Source organism: Delphinapterus leucas, chromosome 4 (assembly GCF_059928025.1).
Source record: "Delphinapterus leucas isolate spDelLeu-1000000601 "Yukka" chromosome 4, BTC_Dleu_Yukka2, whole genome shotgun sequence".
Classification (NCBI taxonomy): Eukaryota; Metazoa; Chordata; class Mammalia; order Artiodactyla; family Monodontidae; genus Delphinapterus; species Delphinapterus leucas.
The window spans coordinates 90,832,218-90,857,448 of NC_143132.1; the positions used below are offsets into that span (position 1 = coordinate 90,832,218).

Genomic DNA, 25,231 nt, shown 5'->3' on the forward strand with positions numbered 1-25,231 from the left:
AGGAGGCAACAATATACAATGGAAAAAAGACAGTCCCTTCAGCAAGTGGTGTTGGGAAAGTTTGACAGCTATGTGTAAATCAATGAAGTTAGAACACACCCCTGTCACCAAAGAAAAAAATAAATTCAAAATGACTTAAGGACTTATGTACATAAGACACGACACCATAAAACTCCTAGAAGAGAACAGAGGCAAAACATTCTCTGACATAAATTGTACCAATATTTTCTTAGGTCAGTCTCCCAATGCAATAAAAATAAAAACAAAAATGAACAAATGGGACCTAATCAAACTTACAAACTTTTGCACAGCAAAGGAAACCATAAACAAAATGAAAAGACATCCTACAGAATGGGAGAAAATATCTGCAAACAATGCGACTTACAAGGGCTTAATTTCCAAATTACACAAACAGCTCAGACAACTCAACAACAACCAAAAACCCCAGCCCAATCAAAAAATGGGCAGTAGACCTAAAGAGACATTTCACCAAAGAAGAAATACAGATGGTCAATAGGCACATGAAAAGATGCCCATCATCGCTAATCATTAGAGAAATGTAAATCAAAACTACAATGAGGTATCACCTCACACTGGTCAGAATGGCCAACATTAACATGTCTACAAATAAATGCTGGAGAGAGTGTGGAGAAAAGGGAACACTATTGCACTGTTGGTGGGAATGTAACTTGGTGCATCCACTGTGGAAAACATTATGTCAGTTCCTCAGAAAACTAAAAATAGAATTACCATATGATCCAGCAATCCCACTCCAGGGCATATACCCAGACAAAACTATAATTCAAAAAAAATACATGCACCCCTATTTTCATAGCAGCACTATTCACAATAGCTGAGACACTGAAACAACCTAAATGTCCATCGACAGATAAATGGATAAATAAGTGGTACATATATACAATGGAATACTACTCAGCTATAAAAAAATGAAATAATTCCATTTGCAGCAACATGGATACAACTAGAGATTATCATATTAAGTGAAGTAAATCAGAAAGAGAAAGACAAATACCATATGATATCACTTATATGTGGAATCTAAAATGTGACACAAATGAACCTATCTTTGAATCAGAAACAGGATCACGGGCATAGAGAATAGACTGGTGGTTGCCAGCGGGGAGGGGTGTGTGAGAGGGTTGGATTCAGAGTTTGGGATTAGCAGATGCAAACTGGTGTATATAGAATGGATAAACAACAATGTCCTTCTGTATAGCACAGGGAACTGTATTCAATATCCTGTGATAAACCATAATGGAAAAGAAGATGAAAAAGAATGTATATATATATGTATAACTTGAGTCACTGTGCTGTACAGCAGTAATTAACACAACATTGTAAATCAACTGTACTTCAATTAAAAAAAAAAGAATTAGACAGCCTACCTTTAAAATGGTCCTTTTATATCTTTGTTCATGGTGAAAAGCCAACCATTAGTAAGTTTTTATAGCATAGCAGAACATAATGATTTGTGATAAATATTGAATAGCAACCTTAATATAATACAAAATTATTGAGACTACCTAGTGAAATTATCTTGATATTATTCAAGAGACAATTGAAATGTATTTCTAAATTTCAAACGGCAACAGTTTGCCTTTTTTTCTCCATCTCTATGGAAAATACAAATGTATTCTCCATAAGTATTTATCGAGTCCTGTTTTGTGTGTTGTTCGATAAGTACTCATTCTGTAAGAAAGACATAAAAGATTAAATTTCCAGTCTTAATAAATTCCTAATCTAGTTAGAAATAGCCCAAAACCAGGGAATAAATAAGTATGAAGTGAAATAAATGCTCATGAGGATGAAGGAACAGATCATTGTATATACCAATATTCTAATTAGACCCCAGGGAAGAAGTGAAACTTGAGAGATCATGGAACTACGCAGAAATCAAGGGCATCTCTAATGGAACTCTTAAAAGTTCTGTAACTTATCTATATTAAAGCAGTTGAGGTAGGGTATTCCATCTGGAAACAATACTGATTAGTCTTCCCTTCCTTTCCCTCAGTCCTCGCTCACCCTTCTAGAGGATGAATCCACATCCAGCTTAAACCCTTCCATTTTTCTAGCTTGCTATAGAGAGGACAGAGCTGGATATTACAAGCAGTAATAATATTAAGTGAAGAGGAAGAAGGAAGGAGTTAGGGAGGAAGGAAGGAAGGAGGAATTACCAGTCAGTGGATATTGAGATCTAGGCAAGCCAGTTCAGAAGAGGCTCTGAAATGTACTGGAGGAAACAGATCCCTGCTACTCAGGGAATCTCCTGCCTTCTAGCCAACCTCCACCCTGCACTGTTCTCCCCAGTCAGAAGGCAGGGTGGGGTAGCATGAAGGGCAGGGGCCTTGGAATCTGATGGACCTATATTGAAGCCCTAAATCTACCACTTAAACGTATACAACCAAGTAAGACTCAGACTCTCTCTGAGCCCATTTCTTAATCTCTATACTGATCTTAATACTCAACTCAGCTCATGGTGTTAGAGTAATGTCACAGTGAATGTAAGGCACTTAGCAGATTACCTGGGGCTTTGGGGAGTGACCCCTAAAATGACAAGGTGCTTCTCAGAAAACATGTTCTTTTTGAGGACCCTTGATATAGGATCCTAAAACACCCTCCAACAGATCAGAAGCTCAAAGTTATTTAACACACATCCTATCCACAAGCCCTCTGAGGCTTCTGGGTATGATCAGTAACTACAGTGCTGACTACACCCCTTGAACCTACACATGTTCTAAGCTGCTAGTGTCTGGGACTGGCACAAACTACCTCAACCTGAAGCACTTCATATCTTGCTGAGTTTCTGCTTGGCAGAAACCTGTGTGTTTTATGACTGTTCTACAATCTCCTAAACAAATTTATAACTGTCTTATTTTAAATAATGATTTTACTGCCTACTACTATGGCCTCTCTTCAGAGGTTTATACTTCAAAATGTTTTAGTTTATTTCTATCCTTTGTTTTTCTTCTGTGGCTGTATTTTTAAAAACCCACTCAATTTCATTTTAAATTAAGAGTGAAATGTACTGGTCATACTCTAAAACTATATTTTTATATCAGACAAACATAGCCTTTTACTTTAATAGTATTTCACAGTACCTCATCTATGGATGAGCTTATCACAGTTTTAAAGGTGCTAACAATTGCACAATCACAGCTTAGATTTCACTGATTCATAGTGACAAGAAAAAGTATGATTTATGTTCTGCATAACACAGCAGTTAAAAGCAGAATAGAAGATTATTTTGGGGGAAAAATGAATGTTACTTAATGTCATCTTGAAAATATCTTGTGGTATCACTAAAGAGAAGAAAATAAATTGCCAATATGATTACAGTCAGGGGAAACAGCAGTCCTTTATTATCCTACATTTTCTATTCTTTATGCTGAATCACAATGAATCATCTCAGCTAATTATTTAAAGAAGTTAAACAAACAAAAAGGCAGGTAGAGAAAGAAGTGTGGGAGCTAGTACACTGCTGATATTCAAATAATCTAACATTGATTCTACAATGCATAAATAAAAAGATATTATTTTAAAAATGCAATATGCCAGAAGACAGTGGATAATTATGTCCAAACTAAATACAATAGAAATCCTTTTTGCAAAGATGCCAAAGTAGCATGTTTAGGAGAATCAGGTTGGCCACTTTTAAAAACATAGGTAACACATTCTAAAGATTATCTTGTATTCTAAATATTATCCAGTGATCTAGGTAGCCAAGGCAAGTGGAAATCTAGCAAGATTCTCAATATATTGCATAGAATGGGTTCTCCCAACAGTGTCTGTCTGCCTAGCACAGAAATTGAACCAGGGGCTCTATTATGGCTTCCAGATGCTGCCACTGTATTATGTTTGCAACTACATGATCTGGTTATTGGCTGCTTTGGAAGAATGAGCACAGCTTTCTTTCTTTCTTTCTTTCTTTCTTTTTTAAGATAAGGACTTAAAAAAATTATATTTTTTTGTCTGTGTTGGGGCTTCATTGCTGTGCACGGGCTTTGTCTAGTTGCGGCAAGCAGGGGCTACTCTTCGTTGTGGTGGGTGGGCTTCTCATTGCAGTGACTTGTCTTTGTTGTGTAGCATGGGCTCTGGGTGCACAGGCTTCAGTAGTTGTGGCATGTGGGCTCAGTAGTTGTGGCTCACGGGCTCTAGAGCGCAGGCTCAGTAGTTGTGGCACACAGGCTTAGTTGCTCCGTGGCACGTGGGGTCTTCCTGGACCAGGGCTCGAACCCGTGTCCCCTGCATTGATAGGAGGGTTCTTAACCACTGTGCCACCAGGGAAGTCCCAAGCTTTCTTAAATGAATTAAACTAAAATGTGGTTTATTTTTTATCACTCTCTTCCTGAGGCAGAAAGCTGGTGTTTTATATTTAATAACACATGTGAGTTTAATTATGTTTTGGCTAAACCAAGAAACCGAAAAAGGAAAGGTTTTAATACAGTTAATCAACATGAGGGAAAGGGTACTTTATGCTCTATTACAAGCCATGATTAAAAGTATCTTTTTAAAAAAACCTGACTTTGTTAAGTGTTGCCAGTGAGGCAACACTCATAGTGCAATGGATTGTAGCGCTATCCTGCCATGGGCACAGGGATTTATCTGAAAACTATACTTAGAGGAAAAAAAAATTCACAATGCAATAGCTTCAAGATGGCAGAGGAGTAAGATGTGGAGATCACCTTTCTCCCCACAAATACATGTACATGAGCAACAGCTCCTACAGAACACCTACTGAATACTGGCAGAAGACCTCAGACTTCCCAAAATGCAAGAAACTGCCCACGTACCTGGGTAGGGCAAAAGAAAAAAAAAAAACAGAGACAAAAGAATGGGGACGGGACCTGCACTACTGGGAGGGAGCTGTGAAGGAGGGAAAGTTTCCACACACTAGGAAGCCCCTTCACTGGCGGAGACAGCAGGTGGGGGGGGGAAAGCTTTGGAGCCATGGAGGAGAGCGCAGCAACAGGGGTGCAGAGGTCAAAGCGGAGAGATTCCCGAACAGAGGATGCATGCCAAACAGCACTCACCAGCCCGAGAGGCTTGTCCGCTCACCCACCGGGGCAGGCGGGGCTGGGAGCTGAGACTTGGGCTTTGGAGGTCAGATCCTAGGGAAAGGACTGAGGTTGGCTGCGTGAACTCAGCCTGAGGGGGTTAGTGCGCCACAGCTAGCCAGAAGGGAGTCTGGGAAAAAGTCTGGAACTGCCTAAGAGACAAGAGACAATTATTTTGGGGTGTGTGAGGAGAGGGGATTCAGAGCACCACCAAACAAGCTCCAGAGACAGGTGAGGGCCGCGGCTATCAGCGCGGACACCAGAGACGGGCATGAGATGCTAAGTCAGCTGCTGCAGCCACCAAGAAGCCTATATGCAAGCACAGGTCACTATCCACACCTCCCCTCCCAGGAGTCTATGAAGCCCACAACTGCCAGGGTCCAGTGATGCAGGGACAACTCCCCTGGGAGAAAACACACCACGCCTCAGACTGGTGCAACGTCAAGCCAGCTTCTGCCACCACAGGCTCGCCTGGCATTCTATCCCTATCTCCCCCTGGCCGGAGTGAGCCAGTGCCCCATAATCAGCTGCTACTTTAACCCCCTCCTGTCTGGGAGGGGAACAGACACCCTCAGGCGACCTACACACAGAGGCGTGGCCAAATCTAAAGCTGAACCACAGGAGCTGTGCGAACAAAGAAGAGAAATGCAAATTTCTGCATGCAGCCTCAGGAGCAGTGGATTAAATCTCCACAAAAAAATTGATGTACCCTGAATCTGTGGGATACCTGAATAGACAACAAATAATCCCAAAATTGAGGCAGAGGACTTGGGGAGCAAATGTCGACTTGGGCTTTGCTTTCTGCACCTAACTTGTTTTTGGTTTGATGTTTATCTTAGTTTAGTATTTACAGCTTATTATTACTGGTAGATTTTGTATTGATTCGGTTGCTCTTTTCCTTTTATATATATATATTTTTTTTGGGTTTTTTTCCTGTTCTCCTTTTGTGAGTGTGTATGTATATGCTTCTTTTGTGTGATTTTGCCTGTATATATTTCCTTTTACCCCATTTACCTAGGGTTCTGTCTGTCCTTTTTTTTTTTTTTTTAAGTATAGTTTTTAGCACTTGTTATCATTAGTGGATTTGTTTTTTGGTTTGGTTGCTCTCTTTCTTTCATATTACTTTTTTATTTTAATAACTTTATTTCATTCTGTCTTTTCTTTCTTTCTCTTTCTTTCTCTCCTTCCTTTCTTTCTTTCTTTTCTTTTTCTTTCTTCCTTCCTCCCTCCCTCCCTCCCTCACCCCCCGCCCTCTTTCTCTCTTTCTCTCTTTCTTTCTCCCTTTTCTTCTGAGCCATGTGGCTGACAAGGGTCTCAGTGCTCCGGCTAGGTATCAGGCCTGAGCCTCTGAGGTAGGAGAGCCAAATTCAGGACATTGGTCGATCAGAGATCTCCTGACCCCACACAATACAAAATGGAGAAAGTTCTCTCAGAGATCTCCTTCTCAATGCTAAGACCCAGCTCCACTCAACGACCAGTAAGCTAAAGTGCTGGACACCCTATGCCAAACTACTAGCAAGACAGGAACACAACACCACCCATTTGCAGAGAGGCTGCCTAAAATCATAATAAATTCACAGACACACAAAAACACACCACAGGAGGCGGTCCTGCCCACCAGAAAGAGAAGATCCAGCCTTATCCATCTGTGTTCTGGTGGAAACCTACACAACCCACTGAACCAACCTTACCCACTGGGGGCAGACACCAAAAACAATGGGAACTATGAACCTGCAGCCTGCAAAAAGGAAACCACAAACACAGTAAGTTAAGTGAAATGAGAAGACAGAGAAACACAGCAGATGAAGGAGCAAGGTAAAAACCCACCAGACCAAACAAATGAAGAGGAAATAGGCAGTCTACCTGAAAAAGAATTCAGAGTAATGATAGTCAAGATGATCCAAAATCTTGGAAATAGAATGAAGAAAATACAAGAAATGTTTAACAAGGATCTAAAAGAACTAAAGAGCAAACAAACAATGATGAACAACACAATAAATGAAATTAAAAATTCTCTTCAAGGAATCAATAGCAAAATAAGTGAGGCAGAAGAAAAGATAAGTGACCTGGGAGTTAAAATAGTGGAAATAATTACCTCAGAGCAGAATAAAGAAAAAGAATGAAAAAAATTGAAGACAGTCTCAGAGACCTCTGGGACAATATTAAATGCACCAACATTCGAATTATAGGGGTCCCAGAAGCAGAAGAAAAAAAAAGGTACTGAGAAAATTTTGAAGAGATTATAGTTGAAAACTTCCCTAATATGGGAAAGGAAATAGTCAGTCACCTCCAGGAAGAGCAGAGAGTCCCACACAGGATAAATCCAAGGAGAAACATGCCAAGACACATATTAATCAAACTATCAAAAATTAAATACAAACAAAAAATATTAAAAGCAGCAAGGGAAAAGCAACAAATAACATACAAGGGAATCCCCATAAGGTTAACAGCTGATCGTTCAGCAGAAGCTCTGCAAGCCAGGAGGGAGTGTCAGTACATATTTAAAGTGATGAAAAAAACCTACAACGAATATGATAACCCAGCAAGGATCTCATTCAGATATGATGGTCAAATTAAAACCTTTACAGACAAGCAAAAGCTATGAGAATTCAGCACCACCAAACCAGCTTCACAAAAAATGCTAAAGGAACTTTTCTAGGCAGGAAGCACAAGAGAAGGAAAACAACTATAGTAACAAACACAAAACAATTAAGAAAATGGTAATAGGAACACACATATCAATAATTACCTTAAATGTAAATGGATTAAATGCTCCCACCAAAAGACACAGACTGGCTGAATGGACACAAAAACAAGACCCGTATATATGCTGTCTAGAAGAGACCCACTTCAGACTTAGGGACACATACAGAGTGAAAGTGAGGGGATGCAAAGAGATATTCCATGCAAATGAAAATCAAAAGAAAGCTGGAATAGCAATTCTCATATCAGACAAAATAGACTTTAAAATAAAGATGATTACAAGAGACAAAGAAACACACTACATAATGATCAAGGGAATAATCCAAGAAGAAGATATAACAATTTTAAATATTTATGCAGCCAACATAGGAGCACCTCAATACATAAGGCAAATGCTAACAGCCATAAAAGGGGAAATCGACAGTAACAAAATCACAGTAGGGAACTTTAACACCCTATTTTCACCAATGGACAGATCATCCAAAATGAAAATAAATAAGGAAACACAAGCTTTAAATGATACATTAAACAAGATGGAATTAATAGATATTTATAGGACATTCCATCCAAAGACAACAGAATACACTTCCTTCTCAAGTGCTCATGGAACATTCTCCAGGACAGATTATATTTTGGGTCACAAATCAAGCCTCAGTAAATTTAAGAAAATTGAAATCACATCAAGTATCTTTTCCAACCACAACGTTATGAGACTAGATATCAATTACAGGGAAATTTTGAGAAAAATAAAAACACCTGAGGCTAAACAATACACTACTAAATAACCAAGAGATCACTGAAGAATTCAAAGAGGTAATCAAAAAATACGTAGAAACCAATGACAATGAAATCACGAGGACCCAAAACTATGGGATGAAGCAAAAACAGTTTTAATAGGGAAGTTTATAGCAATACAATCCTACCTCAAGAAACAAGAAACATCTCAAATAAACAACCTAATCTTACACCTAAAGGAATTAGAGAAAGCAGAACAAAAAAACCCCAAAGTTAGCAGAAGGAATGAAATCATAAAGATCAGATCAGAAATAAATGAAGGAAATGACAGCTAGGATCAATAAAACTGAAAGCTGGTTCGTTGAGAAGATAAACAAAATTGATAAACCACTAGCCAGACTCATCAAGAAAAAAAGGGCGAAGACTCAAATCAGTAGAATAAGAAATGAAAAAAGAGAAGTAACAACTGACACTGCAGAAATACAAAGGATCATGAACGATTACTACAAGCAACTACATTCCAATAAAATGGACAACCTGGAAGAAATGTGGACAAATTCTCAGAATGCACAACCTTCTGAGACTGAACCAGGAAGAAACAGAAAATATGAACAGGGCAACCACATGCACTGAAATTGAAACTGTGATTAAAAATCTTCCAACAAACAAAAGCCTAGGACAAGATGGCTTCACAGGTGAATTCTATCAAACATTTAGAGAAAAGCTAACACCTTTCCTTCTCAAACTCTTACAAAATGTAGTAGAGGAAGGAACACTCCCAAAATCATTCTATGAGGCCACCATCACCCTTATACCAAAACCAGAAAAAGATGTCACAAAGAAAGAAAACTACAGGCCAAAATAACTGATGAACATAGATTCAAAAATCCTCAACAAAATACTAGCAAACAGAATCCAACAGCACATTAAAAGGATCATACACCATGATCAAGTGGGCTTTATCCCAGAAATGCAAGGATTCTTCAATATATGCAAATCAATCAGTGTGATATGCCATATTAACAAATTGAAGGAGAAAAACCATATGATCATCTTAATAGATGCAGAGAAAGCTTTTGAGAAAATTCAACACCAATTTATGATAAAAAACCCTCCAAAAAGTAGGCATAGAGGGAACTTTCCTCAACATAATAAAGGCCATATATGACAAACACACAGCCAACATCGTCCTCAATGGTGAAAAACTGAAACCATTTCCAGTAAGATGAGGAGAAAGACAAGCTTGCCCACTCTCAGCATTATTATTCAACATAGTTTTGGAAGTTTTAGCCACAGCAATCAGAGAAGAGAAAGAAATTAAAGGAATCCACATCGGAAAAGAAGAAGTAAACCTCTCACTGTTTGCAGATGACATGATACTATACATAGAGAATCCTAAATATGCTACCAGAAAATTACTAGAGCTAATCAATGAATTTGGTAAAGTAGCAGGAAACAAAATTAATGCACAGAAATCTCTAGCATTCCTATACACTAATGATGAAAAATCTGAAAGTGAAATTAAGAAACACTCCCATTTACCATTGCAACAAAAAGAATAAAATATCTAGGAATAAACCTACCTAAGGAGACAAAAGACCTGTATGCAGAAAATTATAAGACACTGATGAAAGAAATTAAAGATGATACAAATAGATGGAGAGATATACCATGTTCTTGGATTGGAAGAATCAACATTGTGAAAATGACTACTACCCAAAGCAATCTACAGATTCAATGCAATCCCAATCAAACTACCACTGGCATTTTTCACAGAAATAGAACAAAAAATTTCACAATTTGTATGGAAACACAAAAGACCCCGAATAGCTAAAGAAATCTTGAGAAAAAAAAAAAACGGAGCTGGTGGAATCAGGCTCCCTGACTTCAGACTATACTACAAAGCTACAGTAATCAAGACAGTGGTACTGGCACACAAGCAGAAATACAGATCAATGGAACAGGATAGAAAGCCCAGAGATAAACCTACAGACATATAGTAATCTTATTTTAATAAAGGAGGCAAGAATATACAATGGAGAAAAGACAGCCTCTTCAATAAGTGATGCTGGGAAAACTGGACAGCTACATGTAAAAGAATGAAATTAGAACACTCCCTAACACCATGCACAAAAATAAACTCAAAATGGATTAAGGACCTAAATGTAAGGCCAGACACCATCAAACTCTTAGAGGAAAACATAGGCAGAACAGTGTATGACATAAATCACAGCAAGATCCTTTTTGACCCACCTCCTAGAGAAATGGAAATGAAAACATAAATAAACAAATGGGACCTAATGAAACTTCAAAGCTTTTGCACAGCAAAGAAAACCATAAGACGAAAAGAGAACCCTCAGAATGGGAGAAAATATTTGCAAATGAATCAACTGACAAAGGATTTATATCCAAAATATACAGGCAGCTCAATATCAAAAAAAGAAACAACCTAATCCAAAAATGGGCAGAAGACCTAAATAGACATTTCTCCAAGGAAGATATACAGATTTCCAACAAACGCATGAAAGGATGGTCAACATCACTAATCATTAGAGAAAGGCAGATCAAAACTACAATAAGGCCGTTGTAGTTCTGACCTCACACCGGTCAGAATGGCCATCGTCAAAAAGTCCACAAGTAATAAATGCTGGAGAGGGTGTGGAGAAAAGGGAATCCTCTTGCACTGCTGGTGGGAATGTAAATTGATACAGCCACTATGGAGAACTGTATGGAGGTTCCTTAAAATACTAAAAATAGAACTACCATATGACCCAGCAATCCCACTACTGGGCATATATCCTGAGAAAACCATAATTCAAAAAGATACATGTACCACAATGTTCACTGCAGCTCTATTTGCAATAGCCAGGACATGGAAACAACCTAAGTGTCCATCAACAGATGAATGGATAAAGAAGATGTGGCACATATATACAATGGAATATTTCTCAACCATAAATAGAACCAAAATTGAGTTATTTGTGGTGAGGTGGATGGAACTAGAGTCTGTTATACAGAGTGAAGTAAGTCAGAAAGAGAAAAACAAATACCATATGCTAACACATATATATGGAATATACAAAAAAGAAAAAAATGGTTCTGAAGAACCTAGGGGCAGGACAGGAATAAAGATGCAGACATCGAGAATGGACTTGAGGACACGGGGAAGGGGAATTGTGCTGGGATGAAGTGAGAGAGTTGCATGGACCTATATACACTACCAAATATAAAATAGGTAGTGGGAAGCAGCCATATAGCACAGGGAAATCAGCTCGGTGCTTTGTGACCACCTAGAGGGGTGGGATAGGGAGGGTGGGAGGGGGACGCAAGAGGGAAGAGATATGGGGATATATGTATACATATAGCTGATTCACTTTGTTTTACAGCAGAAACTAACACTCCATTGTAAAGCAATTATACTCCAATAAAGATTTAAAAATAATAATAAAATAAAATTAATGTAAGCTTAAAAAAAAAAAGCTCAAGAGGAACTTGATCCTGCCAACAACCAGGCAACTAAGTTAAGATGACTCTGCCCCAGCTGAGCCCTCAGATTTGTATTTCAATAAATATGTTATTTATTTTCAATAAATATATTCAATATAGACTTGTCTGAATACATCAACATCATTTACAAATTCATAAGAAAAAGACAGAAACTTCATGTAAAGTGATCAAAATTCTTATTGGTAAAATTGAAGAAAATGCTGCAGCGACTTTGGAAATCTTTTTGGCAGTATCTGCTGAGGTTAGACATACACATACCCTATGATCCAGCAAGGGGTATGCACGTGCACTAAGAGATACATAGGAGATTGATCACAGCAGCATTGTTCGTAATAACCTCAGCCTGAGAGCATCCCAACTGTACCTCACGGTAGAATGGATAACCAAACTGCAGTTTGTTCATACAATGGAAGACTGCACAGCAGTGGAAACAAACTGCATCTCCATGCAACAACGTGTATGAACCTCACACTCATACGTAGGTCAAAGCTACGTTCAAAAGAATGCACATCATCATATCATTCCGTCTTATAAAATGTAAAGTCTTCCTTTATAAGGGAAAAATTAGTCTTCAGTGTTCGGCAGTGTTTGCCTTTGGGAAGCAGAGCCAGGATGAGATTAGGAAGGGCTCAGGGAAGCTCTGGAATTTGGCTTTTCTTCTGTGTCTCGATCAATACAAGTGTTTGCAAGCTGAGAAAATTCACTGAGCTGGATGCTTAGGAGTTTCACAGTTTTCAGCACTTACTATAATTTAAAGTATTTTTGAGATTGTAACTATCATTATTTTTATCGGCGTTTCACCTGTCAAGACAACTGAAAAGTCTGAAATATTTCTCTTAGCATAAAAAGCATATGGAAACAACTCCCTGGTAATATCTCAGGCAGGCACATGCCCAAGATGACGTTAATATTTAAGCCTTAAGCTCATATAAGGCTGCACTGGTTATCTGAACCATTAAGACGCCTCAAGGAAGAGGACCATATCCTGAATGCTGTGGGGCCTCCGGTATCCCAGCCCTGGTAGAAGGCAATCCCACATCTCAGGAGGACCGTACTTCTAGGGAGAAAGGATAAACAGAGAAGGACAAGCAGAGAGACAACTGGAAGACAGATGAAGAAATGTGCATATAAAAATTCTTACTAGCCTTCTGCCTCATTTTTTTTTATTGAAGTACAATTGCTATTCAATATTATATAAGTTACAGGTGTACAATATAGAGATTCACAATTTTTAAAAGCTATACTCCATTTATAGTTATTATAAAATATTGACTATGTTCCCTGTGTTGTACAATATATCCTTGTAGCTTATTTGTTACATAATAGGTTGTACCTCTTACTCCCATCCCCCCTCCCCTCTCCCCACTGGTAACCACTAGTTTGTTCTCTACATCTGTGAGTCTGGAAGATGGATGGTGGAAGAAATGTGCATATAAAAATTCAAAAGAAAAAATCATAATGCAATAGAGCATTATTATGATGAGAGACTAGTAAAAATGATAAGTCATTAACATATTTCAATCAATGTAATGACACGTGAAATGTAGACAGTGAAAGAAAACTTTAAACAGATTTGGATGAAGTACTCAGAGCAGGGAAGAAAACGATCACAAAGGAAAGCTGTATGAATAGCAACAAATTGTGAGATAGGAGTAAACAAAAGCAAAGAAAGTATAACCCTGAGGAAAACAAAAGGGACACCATGCTTAGGGTAAGAATTAAGGAACATTATGCAATGAAAATATGAGTTCAAAGAGAAATGGGGAGAAAGAAAAACTAGTTTCAGGAGACAAACACTGACATAGAGACAACCAGGTTTGTTGCAGACCCAGCTGTCTCAAATCTTTCTTGGATGAGATGTGGAATATCAGTAAGTGAAATACAATCTTTAATATAGTTATGTAGTCAGAATCCATACAAAAATACAATGGGGATTAAAACTGAGCATATTTTCAGGAATTTGTACACAATAAATGGCTAATCTCTTACCAAATTTCTCCATCATTTTGGGCAAGCAATGTAAGACACTTCTCAGAGAATGCTTTTGAGTTTAAGTCCTTGTCACACAAAAAAGTCAGTTCCAGAAATGCCAGTTCAGACCACGAAAAATCTAGCATGGTTCAGAGTTCCCACGGGAACAAGATCTTTCCCTAGGACTGCTTGGATTTTAGATGGTCTGCTTTAGATTTCTCAGGGAGAGCACAGACCAGGTACCCAGGGCGCCCATCCTTTACTATCTATAGGCCAGTCCAGAGTTTGAATTGGCGGTCATTAAAACCAAGACTGGGGACAGATGGGCTGAGGACTAGACTCATGCAATTTATAAAGCGCACTCTTAATTTTGCAAACTTCAAAATTCATCTTACATTACTCAGAAAGAAGAAGAACAAAAAAGGACATTAGATGGGCCCCCATCACTTGTGATTGTAGAAAAGAACCAAAGTGACACTTGAAAATATGACACTACAAATCTAACAGAAATCATAGTGCTTGCCTCAGTGGCATCATCACCTTGAAATACTATACCTCCTCCTAAAATGAAGTGATTGACACTAATGAATTATCAAAGCTAATAAAAAAAAAAGATCAAATCAGCATTGTCTGTTTTTTAAAGAACAGTGGGAAATGCTGTCAACAACCATTTGACATTTAGTGAGACAATCAGGAGGTGGCAACAAGCCACAGAGTTCGAAATTACGTTTCCTGCTGGGTCTGGTTGCACTAAATAAATGTGTACGTAGCCAGATCAAATGAACATGACTTTTACTTTATTTGGTCATTTGTCGTTTTTACAATCATGCTAAATAATTACATCTAAAATTCTGGCAAAGAAAAATAGTAGATATTAAATTAAAAGCATCAGAATTATATAGCTGTTAATTATTTTGAAATGCTATTTTTGCATTAAAAAGTGGATAAAGTGAGAAACAGTAAACTTAGTAAGGTCATTAGTTCTCACTCCTTAGTCAGCTTCCAGGTTCAAGGGTGTGGTGATACTTATTCTTGACACCTTCCCTTGCCCCCATAAACTCGTACCATTGCCTTGTATGTGCGTTTTTTGGACATACTTTTATTTGTCACAAATACATCTGAAGCATGTCAGTTATCTTATCAGTCACTATTTACACTATATCCCCATGCACCATGTATAAATATTCATTCTCTAACTATTATGTGCTTGGCATTGACCAAATATTAAGAGCCAAGGTCACTCAGTCAAAATGAGCTTTCAGGAACCAACCAATAAATCAACTCAAACAAATTATTCACTGGTAAATTATTCTTTTTTCTGGTGGTTGTAAGAATGATAGAGAATGGTCTGCTGCTACCATAAACTGTGTAATAAATAAACAAGATGGCTGGTTGTCAAGGGGTAAAAATTACACTGTTGAAAATGCAATTGGGTTTCAGAGACCTTCATACTTATACTCTCTGCAGTAAGGAGAAACAGTATTTTATAGTTCAGCCTTGAAGGTCTTTCTTTTTAAACTGTAATTGAGAATTTAAGACTAATCACCATTAACTGTCATAGCAAAATAAGAAAATATATCAACAATTAAAGCTTGTATTAAGCAGTAAAATTATATGTTTCATTTAACATGCTACAGGAACACTATTTAGCTAATGAAGTCGTCTAGCATTGTAGTTAAAACTGAAACTGAAATATTTATTTAGTTGTTGATAAGTGGTGTCCATTATTTACACATTAGTACATTAAAGTATTCTATTTTAAAAATAAGGTTAAAACCAAAGTAGTCAAAATAGAACAGGTAAAACAAATCGCCTACAATTTAGCAAATATTTGAATAACCTTTTACTATAGTACAGATAATTCAAATAATTTTGAATCATGATAACTAAAATACAAAAATGTATAGCTTAAAGGTGACAACTCATATCCCCTTGATCAAATACTTATATGTAGGTCATGGTAAAAGAATAATTTTTGCCCATTTTGGGGGTTACTTTTTTTTTTGTTTTGCTTTGTCTTCTTAGTATGGGTACATCTCAAGTCTGGCCACATCTTTCAGAGTGAAAGTGACAGGGAGACCCAAGTAATTTCACATCAAAAGAAACAAAACTCAAAAATAACTAATAACTAAAGAAGAAATGGTCCAATATAACAGCAAGAAGCCAAAATGCTCCTGGCTCATCCAACTGAGAACCTGGGATTTTGGGGAGAGGTTCATCTAGACTTTGCCATGTCTGGCCTGCAGTGGAAATCATTGTAGAACGACTGAGGTTTGTTTTTTTCCCCCTGTAATTACATGCTTTGAGATATAACTGTTAAAGAAAGGATTATCAATCTCATCTATTTTCAGACCGTTTTCTTTACCTTTTTGCCTTAACTGAAACCTGGCTCTCCCTGCTGACATTTCTCCTACTGCAGCCCTCTCAGGCGGTAGCTCTTTTTTCTCCCACACCCTTTGTACCACTAGCCATAGAAGAACAATATGAGGTGTCTCTAAGTTGCTGCTCATTCTCTGAAGATTTTAGCTCCTGGCTCAGTCACTCTCTCTTAAAAAAATTACTCCTATCTTAGTTCTTGACAATATCAATATCCATGTAGACATAGTCTGGCCTCTCTTCTCCATAACCTCTTTTCCTGTATTGATCAGCTACCATACTTCCATGGTCATACCTCAGCCCGTACACTGTCATTACCAATATCTGCACTCTTTATATGGTCAAATTTTCAATAATCCCATTTGCTGGTCTTTTCAGCTTATTTTTTCTTAATTCTTTGATTTCGCCAATAAATAAAGTCTATCCATCCTCCTTTATTCATGTTCACCCTCTTTCCCTTTGCATCCTCGCGTTATTCTATACCCAGTTTAGATACATCAGTCCATCGCTATGAATGCTCCTTTGCAGACACTCTCATTTTTCCTTACCTTATCTAGTTCATTACCCTCTCCCAGCAAAACCCTAGCTCTGATTAAATCCAACTCTGCCTGCTTTATGCCTGAATCCCGAGCTGAAAGCTGGAAAAAGATACACAATTATGTTGAATTATCTCATGTAAAATATATTTCTTTTGAGTGCTTAACGTTGCCCAAAAGACGAATCCCATTTTCATAGTTCATTCACTCTACCACCTTCTCAAACAACTATTTTATTGTGTTTTACAATCTAAGGAGACTTGCGAAGAGCTCCCAGCACTACATCTACCCATGTGCCATATGCTCTGCCTTCCTTCACATTTTTATGGGTGGACAACCGCATTCATAACTAAGGCAATGTCCTCCACTTTGTGCAGCTTCTAGTCAAAGAAATAATTCCAGCAATTCTCCTTTCACTCTTCTAAATCAAATCTTCACTCTCCATCCGATCATTCTCATCAAAATAAAAACATGCTAACCATTCTCAACTCCATGCTTTCATCTACCATCACCTGTCCCCAATTTATCACCTCCCATTCTATTTTGAACCCCTCTAATCAGACTGTTTCATATACCATTCAACTAAAATTGTTTTTGTTGAGCTCACCAGTGACCTCCAAATTGCTAAATCCAGCAGTCAATTCTCAGTCCTAATTTTTCTTAACCTGTGGCGGTACTTGACAGAGTGAATCACTCCTTCCTCTTTGAAAGCGTTTATTCACTTGGCTTCGGGTTATCACATTCACCGAGTTTGTCTCTTACTCTTTGTCTGCTCCTTCTTAGTCTCCTCCTCTGATTCCCCTTTTCCCAATTTCTAAATTCAGGAGTGCCCAGAAATCTTAAACCTTTTCTGTCCTCTATCCGCACTCAACCCCTCAGAAATCTCATTTGGGACAGCTCTCAAATTTATATTCCCACACGAAATTTCTCCTCTGGATACAACCACAGTCAGTTCTGCTCTTTAACACTTATTTTGAAAATGCAAATTTACTCCAAAGTGATTGATATTAGGGAACAGTTTGAGCATAAAGCTAACTTAAAAATTGCTTTGACTTATGCAAATTTTGTTCTACCATGCATGTATGTTTCTCAGGAGAAGAGATTTTAATTTTGTTTTATTTGTTTATTTAGTGGCTGGGTTTTATGTTTTTGTTTTTTTGGTCATATAAGTGTACCAGGCATACAGTAGGTGCTCAATATTTGTTAAATGAATGAGTAAATGGGTTCAAGAGATCCTGTAAAGTCTATGGGGGTTATATGCAAAGCTTTTTGTACAAGTGTAATTTTCTGAGGAGAGAGACCATACTTTTCTTTGGATTTTCAAAGGGATTCCTAACTACCCACAAAGAAACAGAGTAATAATATAATTCTAACAATGACCCTTTAGGACTTTTTTCTGACCTTCAGAAGTAGCCTACATTACTTAAAATGCTCATATAGGAATGATAATGCTATAATATTACTTATGGATTCAAAAAAATAAACCCAATTATTTAAAAAGAAAATAGAATTTGGAATTTAAAATGACAGTATTGTTATTGTTTTTGCTGGCTTTGTTTAATTTTTAAAATATCTCTTCATATCTTTATTACAATGGTATTGAACATTTATGTAGATTTGAACTCAGAAAAGCAACTTGTAAATCATTCATAATTCTATGGTATAATGTTTCTATTTCACAGTATACTCCTTGAGGCTCCTTTCTATGCATGAGAATTATTCTTTATAGATGAACAAATCTTTATGTAATACAAATAATAGTCTCCTCTTTTTGTTCTTTGAAAGTTTTATGTATAATATGCAGTAGCAACTGAATTTTTAAAGTGAAAAAATGAGAACTAAAGAAAAGCAAAACAGTCTACAGAAAAAATAAAACAGTTGCTTAAAAGAAATCCTTGCAAAAAATATATTATTCACAGAAGTCTTTAACCCTTTATTTATGCCCATATTGTTCTTATTTTGTAAAATACCATATACTTGATTACTCAGTTTCTAAGAAATATTCTAGGAATAGAAAATTGTAAGTGGAGAACAGAGTAACTGCTACAGATAGTGACACTCATGACAATAAAAAGAAGAAGCTTGACAATAGTAGAAAAAATAGAGACTAGCTTAAATATACCAAAAGCAGAGCAATATGAGGCCATTTAGTATGGGTGCAAAATAGCCCTAAACAGCTCAGTTGCGCCCAAGGTCATGGTTTTACACAGTCACTATAATAAAAGTAATAAGAATCACTGAGGGAGAAAAATATTGTTTTGTAGTAGTCTCTGGATTAAGAATCAACCCAGGTAGTCAAAATTTAAAAATAAAAGTAATAAAGTTTCATATACTAGAAATATTTGGCTCTTTAGAGTGATCCATTTTCCAAGAATTACTGCTTAAGTTCTATAGTGAAAATACTGGCATTTATATTGAGAAATACATGTCTACAAATGATCTGATAGTAAGATGTGTGGCTCAAAGAAGAGAAGGAGGGTGCATTTATTTAATTACAATACTGCCCTTTGTGTTTGGTGAATGGTAACAAACTAGAAGTTTAGGTGAAGGATTTGTATATAGATAAAGGGAAAATAAGGATAATTATTAGGTGGTGTTAGAATTCTGTAGAGAGAGAGAGAGAGAGATTTAAACAGGAAGGAACTTAAATAGAGACTGTGGAAATAATTTCCTGGTTTCCTCTTTGTCATCCTTAATCTAGGATGAGCCAACACTTCAGTCAAATGGACCCAGCCCATACTTCATGGAAACCAATCCCAAAGGACAAACTTCTGGGCCAGTCTTGTTTCAAATAACTGAATATTAGGTATACCTCATTCTTGTTGACATGGTAGCCCACATTCTTCTAAGCCCTTCTCATGACTGTCCTCTATAGGAAGGGAAATGCTACATTGCCATAGCTAGTAAGATAGTGGATAACTTTATCTATTCCTTGTTCACAATTAGTTGAACAATTATTCATTTGCTAAAATTACTATAATTCAAAGAAAAATTACCTTTAAGGCTGTTTTGAACTTCTAAAGCTATATCGAGAGCATTAAAGGGCAGAACTGGTTCGTTGGCAATTTGTAAAATCACTTCTCCTGAGAGCTGAAAGAAAAAGAAAAAAACACTAGCAATTAATATTAAGGATTTTTTTTTTCCATGATTTCATACACTTTTATACACTTATCTAGAGTAAGAAAACACAGAGGGTAAATTTATTTTTATAAAATCTTTTTCTTTTAAAACTTTTTAAAACTTTGTTTTCCTGTAAAGAAAAAAAAATCTTCAGTATATTTTTCATGTTTCAGAATAGTATAAGGAAATATAATATTTTCTTCCTTTTGGGCTAGAATATTAAGAAACAGCTTCCCTAGTTGAAGGAGTTGTAATATGTAAACTTTAAAACAATTCTTTATAAAACAGTTCAGAATGTCACATGATAAAACAATCAAGAACAACTGCAAATCAATAGCTGATTATTGGACCAAGTAAAATTCCAGACAAAATTAATGATCAATTTATTTCATGTAAGATATAATTTAATTTTAAAAATCCTTTATATTCCACATACTATTTTCCTTCATGCTTTGCTATATTTGTAATCAGCTTTCCAAAATTTAATACCATTTATACATCTTGGAGATCAATGTTTAAATTAAATTCAAAAAAATTTAAATGGCATCCCCCAAACTCATACCTGGAATTTTCACACATGCATATGTCTCCACCACTGCACTCCAACTGAAAACCAGCATATGCAGTACAGCTGAACTAGCATCTGCTTAATAGACTGAACGACTCATATGCATTTTTATACATCTCAAAGGAACTTAGGGCTGGTGGCAAATGACATTGTTACTCCCCCATCCCCAAATGATATTTAATATTTACCTGGGTTTAACAAATGCCCCTACATCTTTTATAACACTGAAGATGGCACGCAGGGAAATCTGGCTGTGTTGATGTTATTAATGCATTATGAAATGTTGTTAGTGAATGAAAACATTGTCTCGTGAAACTACACAGGGGAAATCAGCACACTAACTTGAGATGGTAAAGAATACATAAAAGAAATAACTTACAAGGAAAATGTGATGTTAAATATTCAAATCTACATATTTAACAAGGGTCAAATTCCATTTAGTATTTAAAAGTTATATTTCCAAGTTGTTTGAACAATTTATATCATGATGAAAGTACAATTCAATTTGGTTCTTCTTCTACCTGCTTAAGGAAATGTATTTCTTAGGAGTAGGAAAATGAAACACCTCTGAGATCCTTTTATTTCTTTGAGGTATTTTTCTCCCAAACGCAACAACCACTTCTCCCCAAATGTCTAAGGTACTTTTGCAGCGTTTTATCCCCATCATATGATCACAAAAATCCTGCGAAACTATCTACTTTGATTACGCTGTACTTTAGGAAAAAAGCATTGTATGCAATATGTTGATATGAATCCTGTTTCTATCCCACTCCACCCCAAGCAAATCATGCAAAGAACACCAATATTTGGAAATAAATTATTTGTAAAAGGAAGGTTTAAAGAAGATTAAGAGGCATTATGGTTTCTTTTTCCAATTTGCCCTGGAGAATAAAAACCATAAAACAGACATGTTTCATTTATACTTTTGGAATCTGGAAACCACACATTACAAAAGATTAAAATGAAAGAATGGGGAGGGAGGAGAAAGGCAACTTCTCTGTGTGTTGCTGAAGAAAGTTGTTTTGTTTTGGCTTTCTGAGTCATTTGGCAGCTAGAACAACTGGAATATAAACCAGCCGCCTTGCTATGTCTCAAAAAGAAGCTGGCAACAAATACTGGGACTTCCGAGGCACCTGGCCTACAATAGAATGTTTCAAGTAAATCAGCTTTATTTGCAGCTTCATAAGCAAGGGGGAGATTTGTATATGCTTTGCCATGCAGTGAGAAGAGATGAGCCATACTGCATACTCTTCTTGCCCATTCTGGAATTCACTCTTATTCAGGCATGCCAAAGTAACTTTTCCTTATATTTATATAAGGCCCCATTCTTTTCAAAATGCTTTATACTCATTTCATTACCTCATTTAATTATCCTGCCAAGCCTAGAGGCAGATAGTGATAGAATTACTCCTGCATTGAAACCACTGAGTATAAACCTTACTGGGTTGTGGTCCAAGATGGTAACATAGGAAGTCCCTAAATTAACCTCCTCCCATAGATACATCGAATCTACAGCTGTACATGAAACAATTCCCGATGAAAAATCCAGCTGAGTGACTCCTACACATTGGAGGAACAACAAAAAAATCCACATTGAAATGAATAAGAGAGGCTGAGACACACTCCTGCCATAAAACCCACCCCATCACAGTGACATACAATAGGGAAGGAACTCCCAACTCCCAATTTCTCCTTTAGGAGAAAAGGGTTTTGACCCAACATCTAGTACCCCAACTTTTAAGACTTCCATCCAAGGCTCAAACCCCCAAAACATCTAGCCCTGAAAGCCAACAGGGCTGTGTCGACAAGATATACAGCACTACAGCCAACAAAGAAACAGTTCCTAATGGACTCAAGAGGACTCACTTTGGTTCTCTACCTATAGCTTAGTACAGAGGAAAATGCCCATCTCCCAGCCTTTCCCTGAAAGAGGCCTATTTGAATACTTTAAAAGTTGCTGCCTGAGGGTCATACCTCTAATTTAGCTCTAGGGACAGAATGCAATCCTCCCTGGAGATCAGGGAAGCCAATAGATTCCATCTCAGCATTCTCCCTGTTTATTTGCATATTTCAAAAGCTGCTCCCTGAGAGTTTGGCTTCTAATTAGCCTACATCTAGGTGTTGACTGAGATCTTCCCCTTTGGGACACTAACAGATATTAGCATACCATCGACTACTGGGAGCCACTAAAAAAAAGGAGGAGGCTTGGACAATCACAAAGGTTTGAGATACAACTGAGAGCTAGGGCTGGGCTGAATGATAAGCTTCATATCCCACATGAGACCATTCTTCATGAATGGAAGAAGTGGCTGTTTCATCTAATTCACAGAAACCAACACAGAGAATCCAAGAAAATGAAGAAACAAAGAAATAAGTTCCAAACAAAAGAATAAGATAAAACTTCAGAAACATACTTTAATGAAATGAAGATAACTGATTTACCTGATAAACAGTTCAAAGTACCATCATAAATTTGCTCACCAAAGTCAGGAGAACAACACATTAACAAAGTGAGAATTTCAATAAAGACAGAGAAAATATAAGGAATACCAAACAGAAATCACAGAGCTGAAGAATACAATAACCGAACTGAAAAATTCAATAGAAGGTTCAGCAGAAGACTAGATCAAGTGGAAGAAAGGATCAATGGACTTGGAGACAGGGCAGTGGAATTCATCGAATCAGAGGAGCAAAAAGGAAAAAAGTGAAAAAGAGTTAAAATGGTGTAAGGTACATATGGGACACCATCAAACACATCAATATTTGCATTATATGGGTCCTGAAGAAGAAGAGAGAGAGAAGAAAGGGGCAAAAAGCTTATTCAAAGAAATAATGACTACACCTGAAACTAACAAAATATTGTAAATCTCTATACTTCAATTAAAAAAAAAGAAAGAAAGAAAAAGGAAAACAGTAGGACTAGATCACTTTAAAAAAAAGAAGAAAAAGAAAAGAAATAATGGCTAAAAAATTCCCTCTCCTAGGGAAAGAAACAGACATCCAGATCTATGAATCTTGGATGGTTCCAGATGAGATGAATCCAAACAGACCCACATAGAGACACATTAAAATTAAACTGTCAAAGTTAAAGACAAGGAGAAAATCTTAAAAGCAGCAAGAGAAAAAACAAACTGTTACATACAAGGAAGCTCCATAAGAATTTCAGCAGATTTTTCAGCAGAAACTTTGTAGGCTGGGAGAGACTGGGATGATATATTCAAAGAGCTGAAAGAAAAAAACTCCTAAGCTAACTAAAAATACTCTACCCAGCAAAGTTTCCTTCAAAATTGAAAGGGAGTTAAAAGAGTTTTCCAGACAAGCAAAACATAAAGAAGTTCATCACCAGGAGATGTCTTAGAAGATAAGTTAAAGGAAATTCTTCAAGCTGAAATGAAAGGATACTAATTAGGAATAGGAAAACATATGGAAATATATATTTCATTAGTAAAGGTAAATATATAGTTAAATTTAGAATACTCTTTCATGGTGGTTGTCAAATCACTTATAAATGAAGGGTAAAAGACAAGAGTATTAAAAATGACTATAATGATAATAATTTTAATGGATTTACAAGATAAAAGATAAACTTGACATCAAAAACAAAAAGTGGAGGAACGTGCTCTTAAACCAAGATGGCAGAGTAGAAGGATGTGCTCCCACTCCCTCTTGCGAGAACACCAGAATCATAACTAGCTGCTGGACAATCATCAACAGGAAGACACTGGAACTCACCAAAAAAGATGCCCCACATCCAAAGACAAAGGAGAAGCCACAATTAGAAGGTAGGAGGGGCGCAATCAAAGTAAAATCAAATCCGATAATTACTGGGTGGGTGACTCACAGACTGGAGAACACTTATACCACAGAAGTCCATGCACTGGAGTGAAGGTTCTGAGCCCCACATCAGGCTTCCCAACCTGGGGGTATGGCAATGGAAGGAGGAATTCCTAGAGAATCAGACTTTGCAAGCTAGTGGGAATTGATTGCAGGATATCGACAGGACTGGGGAAAACAGAGACTCCACTCTTGGAGGGCACACACAAAGTAGTGTGCACATCAGGACCAAGGGGAAGGAGCAGTGATCCCAGGGGAGACGGAACCACACCTACCTGCTAGTGTGGGAGGGTCTACTGCAGAGACCGGTGGGTGGGGGGGAGCTGTGGCTCACCATGGGGACAAGGACACTGGCAGTAGAAGTTCTGGGAAGTACTCCTTGGCATGAGCCCTCCCAGAGTCTGTCATAAGCCCCAACAAAGAGCCCAGGTAGGCTCCAGTGTTGGATTGCCTCAGGCAAAAGAATCAAAAGGGAGGGAAACCAGTCCCACCCATCAACAGTCAAGTGGATTAAACTTTTACTGAGCTCTGCTCACCAGAGCAACAGTCAGCTCTACCCACCACCAGTCGCTCCCATCAGGAAACTTACACAAGCCTCTTAAATAGACTCATCCACCAGAGGGCAGACAGCAGAAGCAAGAAAAACTATAATCCTGCAGCCTGTGGAACAAAAACCACATTAACAGAAAGATAGACAAGATGAAAAGGCAGAGGGCTATGTACCAGATGAAGGAACAAGATAAAACCCCAGGAAAAACAACTAAATGAAGTGAAGATAGGCAACCTTCCAGAAAAAGAATTCAGAA

At 37.3% G+C, this 25,231-nt stretch overlaps 1 protein-coding gene across 1 annotated transcript in view; it reads right to left on the minus strand.

Annotated features, from left to right (window-relative positions):
• The window catches only part of NAALADL2 (N-acetylated alpha-linked acidic dipeptidase like 2), a 1,488,397-nt gene that overhangs the window by 75,774 nt on the left and 1,387,392 nt on the right, over positions 1–25,231 (minus strand). The window contains exon 15 of the mRNA XM_022571899.2: positions 19,900–19,993. Within this exon, the coding sequence (XP_022427607.2) occupies positions 19,900–19,993 (94 nt within the window). The remainder of the gene's footprint in view (positions 1–19,899; positions 19,994–25,231) is intronic.